General features: G+C 46.9%; 1 protein-coding gene and 1 long non-coding RNA gene across 2 annotated transcripts in view; one reads left to right on the top strand and one right to left on the bottom strand.

Annotated features, from left to right (window-relative positions):
- Positions 1-6,828, top strand: part of LOC123506312 (dentin sialophosphoprotein-like) — a 50,577-nt gene that overhangs the window by 40,018 nt on the left and 3,731 nt on the right. Inside the window, exons 3-9 of the mRNA XM_045258277.1 lie at positions 348-851; positions 1,705-1,856; positions 2,278-2,437; positions 3,143-3,565; positions 4,215-5,294; positions 6,076-6,172; positions 6,390-6,580. Coding sequence (XP_045114212.1) covers positions 348-851; positions 1,705-1,856; positions 2,278-2,437; positions 3,143-3,565; positions 4,215-5,294; positions 6,076-6,172; positions 6,390-6,580 — 2,607 coding nt within the window. The remainder of the gene's footprint in view (positions 1-347; positions 852-1,704; positions 1,857-2,277; positions 2,438-3,142; positions 3,566-4,214; positions 5,295-6,075; positions 6,173-6,389; positions 6,581-6,828) is intronic.
- The window catches only part of LOC123506316, a 32,202-nt gene continuing 31,045 nt past the window's right edge, over positions 5,672-6,828 (bottom strand). Inside the window, exon 2 of the long non-coding RNA XR_006675403.1 lies at positions 5,672-5,723. This is a non-coding gene — a long non-coding RNA (uncharacterized LOC123506316). The remainder of the gene's footprint in view (positions 5,724-6,828) is intronic.

The raw sequence follows: 6,828 nt of genomic DNA, 5'->3' as shown, positions 1-6,828 counted from the left end.
TGTGTGACTTGAACTAGAGCCCTTTGAAAGAATGGAAGCTAGTGCAGCAAAGTGTTTCAGGTTGTAGTTAACCTCTACACTACCATGACACGTCTCCATATATATTCTGGTTACTATCAGGCGATTTTACACAGCTTCAGAAACTCATGTGGGGATTGAAGTAGTGATCACTCTGGACTATTAAGCTTCTGAGCTCCATAGACCCTTCCTAATGTGAATAAAATTGTCTACTCACACCCAAAACTCATGGTAAAAATGCATCCTGATATTGAATGGGTTAAATCTTAAGAGTGTACTGTTCTTGTGTGTGTCTAATTAACAAACACCTGTCTTTCTTCCACCTTCAGCCACCAGGTGCAGGGAAGACATACCTGGTGAAACAGATGAGCAATGTGTGTGAGATGCCTCTGTATGGCGTCCACACCAACCAGGTTCGAGGTGCAGCTGCGGTTCGGAAGCTGTTTGACCAGGCGCGGGACAACTACCCCTCCTTGGTGTTCATGGATGACATCGACGCGATCTTTGTCAACCATGACAGAGACCCATCTTGCCACTCCGCCACCCAGAGCCTGAGGGACGAGCTGTTCACACAACTTGGCCCAAGGAAGCTGAAGATTAAGGATCCCAAGTCCAGTATCAACCCCACAGACAGTTTAGTGAGTCCTGGGCGTGGCGTGAATGGCATCAATGGCAGCAGGGCGTCCAGCAGGGCATCCAGCTCTCGGCCACGCCCTTCCGCACCCCCTGGTGAAGACGAAGATGTGTTTGGCGATGATGTGGATTCGCCCTATCCAGATAATAATGGAATCATTGTTGTTGCTGCCACCAGCTCTCCATGGATGTTATACAAGGTATGTGCTGTGTGTATGTGTGTGTGTGTGTGTGTGTGTGTGTGTGTGTGTGTGTGTGTTTGTGTGTTTGTTATGTTAGTGCATCACCTCTCATCCAGCCAGTGAGGTTAGGCTGTGGCAGGTTTGATTAGATGAGTGAGATGTATTTTTGTCCATGAAAAGAATGTATTATGCTTCCAGTCATGTGGCATTGATTAAAATATGTTTCAAGTTCATAAATTTATTGTCATAATGGTTACAATAATTTATATAATGGACAGGTGTGTATAGGACTATAATCTATATATTGCACATGACACAGAAGACATAGGATATTTGTTTATTATTATTTAATAAGACAGATAGGTATGATAGGATAGCTTAGGGAAACAAAGAAACTCAAAAGAAAGGACAAGTACACACAAAATGTTAGCATGGAGGTTTGTGTGGGAAGCTTGTGAAGCTGAGAGAAAAAGTTACTTGAGGAGACAAGTGAAGAAGAGAATGATGATGATGTGTAATAGAAGTGTAAAGAAGTGCATGTCAGTGGGTGAAGATGTGTCAGGAATTAAATAAGAGATGATGTAGTGGAGGTGACTGAAGGGATGAGGAAAAAGTAAAGATTGGAAAATAAAGGAAAGAGGAAAGGTATGATAATTTTATGATACATCTTTCAATTCTTGTTTGGTAGGATCAGATAGGTGTGTTGGGAGATTCTGGTGTGCTAGGTAAGGTACAGTAATGCTAGGTTATCTTATTTTACCTCACCTTGCCTTACCTGAATTGTACCTTACCTGATCTCATCTTACCTTAGACAAGTGCATCTCTTCTGATTTCATACAGCTTTTTTAGTCTTATTGTGTTATATTTGCAGGACCATGAGCTGTTGAGTAGGTTCCGAGGAGTGTATCTTGTGGGGCTGCCAGACAAGCAGACAAGGTACAACTTGCTGTGCAGTCTCTTCCAGGACGTGCACCACAACCTCTCAGACAAGGAGATCATGGTGGTGGCGGAGAAAACTGAAGGGTAAGGTTGTATCTCTCTCTCTCTCTCTCTCTCTCTCTCTCTCTCTCTCTCTCTCTCTCTCTCTCTCTCTCTCTCTCTCTCTCTCTCTGTTAGTGAAAGTAGTAACCTTAAATAGGGAAGGATAACCTGCTGATAGCCAGGATTATATTGGCAGGATTATATTGGCCACTTGGTGCTGGTGACTTGGAAGACAGAAGAGTAAATTTACCTATTTTATCAAGTTTCATCTTAATTTCTTAGTATTGTAATTAGTAAGGGAGTTGTAACTGACAGCAGCAGGCCTTGATGTAGCCAGCTATGGTGTGGTTGAAATGTGTGGGTGTCAGTACCTCTCACCAGGACAGCCTGAGGGACACAGTAAGTGTATTCTTATGTTATGTTCTTATGAACCATCCCCAACCTCTCCTTCTCTCCTCCACAGGTTCACGCCAGCAGACCTAATGGTGGTAGTAAAGACACTCACCTACCGCCAGTTTTCCTTCCTGCTGTCCATGTCGGCAGCGCGCAGTGGCTCAGTGGGCTCCTCTAGTGACGTTGGCTCCACTGGCTCACAGACACCGCTGTCCTCAGAGATGTCAGAGGTGAGATGCTTGGGGAAGGAGAAAAAAAACATTGGATATTTCTGTTGGCATGTTCATCTTTTGTCATTGCTGTGCATAAGTTCTTGTTATGTCATTGGTGTTCATATGTTCATCTTGGCCACTGTTCAAGGGTAAAAGAAAATTATGAGGAAAAGAAAAGCCAAGTCTATAAGATGTCAAATGAAATAATAAAAAAAGAGGACAAAGTGTCTTCAGGTAGATGGAAATACAGAAACAGGCAGGAAGTTCCAGAGTTTCCCTAAGAAAAGGGTGATTGATTGAGAATACTGTTAACTCTTGCACTAGAGATGTGGACAAAACAGAGATGAGATTAAAAAAAAAGTTGTGCAGCAAGGCTGCAGGAGGAGAGAAGGTACACACTTATCAAGATCAGGTGAGCACTTCTCATGAAAATAGCAGTAGAAGACAGTAAGAGATGCAACTTTGTGTTCATGTCAAAGAGGCTGAAGGCAGTTAACCAGTGGCCTCTTTGAGCTCTTTCTTGACTATGTAAATGACCTGAATGCACATTACAAGTTGGTTACTATCATCTATTGCTCTAAATATACTATTACTCTTATTATTATTACTGCTGCTGCTACTGTTGTTACTACTACTACTACTACTACTACTACTACTATCCACATTAACACCTACATACAGTGACACTGATTCATCCACACTATCTCCCACTTCCTCCCACAGACGGCTTCAGAGTCTGACCTAGATGGCTTGCCGGAATCTGAGGGTCACCTGAAGCGTGGTGGTGGTGTCAGTGGTGGTGGTGCAGCAGCAATAGCAGCAGCAGCAGTGGCAGCAGCAGCAGGAATGAGAGAAGTGTCAAAATCTTCAGGCAACAAGACCACCACAGAGTCCAATGCAGCCAGCGGAGCCGTGCCCAAGAAGGACCTGAAGCATGTCAACACCGATCATAACGGCCGCAGTAAGAGCCCTACAGAACGGTCCTCATCTTCTGCCATGGTCAACACTGCTGCGGCAGTGTCGGCGGTGGCAGCAGCAGTGACGACACTCTCAGCACTCAGTGACGAGTGGGACACCGCCACTGACATTGAGGAGGAGGAGGAGGAGCGGCAGCCCTGTTCCTCCCCTGAGAGCCGCCCAGCCAAGGTAACATTCTCTTGCCCACTCACTTCAGTATTACTTCCAGTAACATTTCCTGCCCACTCACTAAAGTTGTATATTCAACATCACATAACAAAATAAGGAAAACTGAAGGAATTAAGTCAAACCCACACGTGACATTCTTCATATGAAATGTACATATTTACCGTAACTATTTCTACATGTCATTCTCATTTTAAGTTTGTGTAGTCTCCTTTTAGAGCTCCCTAAAGACTCAACACTACAACCTGATTACCAAGTGTATTACATTAATTTGCCACTCTAGTCAAGAACCAATTCCTTCCTGTCCCTTTTTTATTAAATTAAACTTTTCAAGCTCAAACCCATAATGTCTTGTTGAATAGCATTTTCCTGCCCAGTCACTCCTTATTCCTTACATGGTTGAATACTACAGGTACAATGGACAGAAAGACATGGTTTAAAAAGCACCAGATACACAAACATGGTTCAATAGCACTACAAACAGATGGACATCATTGAAAAGCATTACAGTTAGAAACAACCTGATCTAACACTCTCTCTCTCTCTCTCTCTCTCTCTCTCTCTCTCTCTCTCTCTCTCTCTCTCTCTCTCTCTCTCTCTCTCTCTCTCTCTCTCTCTCTCTCTCTCTCTCTCTCTCTCTCTCTCCCTGCAGCATACTGACGCAGCACCAACCCGTGTGCTGGATAACATTCTGGTGACAACTGCAGACGTGGAGGAAGGACGGCCACACGATGAACTGTGTGTGCCGTCCCCAGACTCTGCCATTGGCCTGTCCAAGAGCAATGAGGAGATGGAGGAGACACACAATACCTCCAACAACACATCCCAAGTGGAGGGATCAGAGACACTTCCCAGAGCGCCGTCAGAAAGCAGCAGTAGCGGAGTGACGTCGTCAGGCTGTGATAGTAGTGATAGCGGTGACATGAGTGCAATAGTGGGTGATGCTGCCAAAGAGAGCAGCACACATAGTGACTGTGAGGGGGAGAAGGAGAACACCGGCTGGGAGGACAGGACTACGGTGGAGGAGGTGGTGGAGAATGTGGAGGCTGCAGAAATAGACAATGCAGAGGAGACAACGGGAGAGGATGTGTGTGACAGTGGTAATTGTGTTGGTGGTGCAGGAGAAGAGGAGGAGAGAGTTGGTTCACCACGTGACTTTGAATTGCACTACAGCGAGCCGGCCGAACCGCTGCGCGATGATAACTGTGCCATTGACAGCGACAGCGACAACGACATCTCCGAGTCCGGCCGCACGAGGGGTCGCCGCGTGGCCTTCTCTGGCATGTCCCCCATGGAGCCGCTGTCTGTGGACGTTGGTGACAGCTGCAGCAGTGCCATGGACACCATACCCCCAAACATCACTCTGGCCCCCTCCAGCCTGCCAGAGCCTCTGCTGCCCAGCGACCGGCACCAGGACGGAGCGCCTAACCCCATCCTGCTCAGCCTGCTGGCCCGGCCCTCCCCTGCTCGTGAACACGACCGAGATAGGGACCGGGACCGTGACCGGGACCGTGACCGTGAGCCAGCCTCCCTCTCCTCGTTCCTACATCCGGACCCAGACCTGGATGTGACCAAGACCTCCACACCTATCGAGCCCTTGGAAGCCCTCACCCCTACCCCATCCCTCACCCGCACTCCCACCCCCACCCCCAGTGAGGCCTCCAGCAACAATGGCACCGTGGCAAGCTCAGGCAGCGGCCGCCGCGTGTCAGCAGGATCCACCAGCAGTGAGGTGAGACTGCTACAGCTATCCTGTGCACACACACACACACACACACACACACCCGGTAGCTCAGTGGTTAGAGCGCTGGCTTCACAAGCCAGAGGACCGGGGTTCGATTCCCCGGCCGGGTGGAGATATTTGGGTGTGTCTCCTTTCACGTGTAGCCTCTGTTCACCTAGCAGTGACTAGGCACAGGATGTAAATTGAGGAGTTGTGACCTTGTTGTCCCGGTGTGTGGTGTGTGCCTGGTCTCAGGCCTATCCAAAGATCGGAAATAATGAGCTCTGAGCTCGTTCCGTAGGGTAACGTCTGGCTGTCTCGTCAGAGACTGCAGCAGATCAAACAGTGAAACACACACACACACACACACACACACACACACACACACACACACACACACACACACACACACACACACACACACACACACACACACACCTTCCTTGATGATCACTATTTCACAAATTTGTGTTATTGTAAAGTAATACTTTATATACATTTGACATTTTAATATATAAAACAAGATTGATAAAAACTCATAAGATCTTAAATTGAATAGCTCCCTAACACTCCTTGCACTTTGTGTACCAGATTCTCACACCATTTTGATTATGTACAGTAAAAATTAATAGAAATACTATAATCAGTTATTGATAAGCACCCCAACACACACTAATCCTAACACACCTCCACACTCCAGTCAGCTAACACATTTACACTCCGCTCCCTCACCACACTCCACCTTCCACACCACACACCAGCCAACTAACTACCACACATTCCACCTTAGGTCAACAAGAAGGATGACAGTGATGACTCCTTTGACCACAGTGATGGCCACACGGTTCCCTCTTCGGACATGTCCACGGCCACTTGCAATGAAACAGGCAAGTACTCTCCCCAGCCATTTACTTCTTTTCCTTTCTGTTTCTCTAGAGTCAGAGGCTATTGCCATATAGGAGTCCTCACACCTTCCTCATTGACTCCAGTCACTCCATCTGTTGAGTTTTGTCAGGCCCAACCCTGCCTGGGATTGTCAGTCTGGTATATAGACATATAAGTATTATTTTATTTCCTAGATTAATTAGTTGCCCATCTGTGCAGGAGAAACAATGGAGTGTCGGACAGACTCAGATGAGCGGTTACAGGAGCTGGAAGATGTGCCAGACCACAGCGACTCAGCCCGGGCCAGCGAGTACGGCGAGGCTGAGGCCAAGGCTGGAGGCAAGGGAGGACTCGGCTCTCTCCTCAACCTGGATGACCTTGGAGAAATTAGCATTCAGCTCATCACTCTGGTAGGACATCAGATGGGATAGCAGGGGCAGGGTGTTGAGTAGAGAATGGGAAGAGCTCCAGGATTGTGGGTAAGGTGACAGAAATAGGAGCTCTAGTGGTAGGATACACAAGAGACGAAAGGATTTAGTAAGTTAATTTTCAATAATGTATATGCAGTCTCCCCAATGGTGCTGCATTACATCTTTTTCCACATTGTATTTTGTGCAGCACGTTTTTCTTTTGAGGCTTGAATCCACTTTGTTCCTTT

This window comes from Portunus trituberculatus, chromosome 19 (genome assembly GCF_017591435.1).
Source record: "Portunus trituberculatus isolate SZX2019 chromosome 19, ASM1759143v1, whole genome shotgun sequence".
Lineage (NCBI taxonomy): Eukaryota > Metazoa > Arthropoda > Malacostraca > Decapoda > Portunidae > Portunus > Portunus trituberculatus.
Note: the sequence above shows the minus strand (reverse complement) of the source record. Positions and strands in the feature narration are given on the sequence as shown.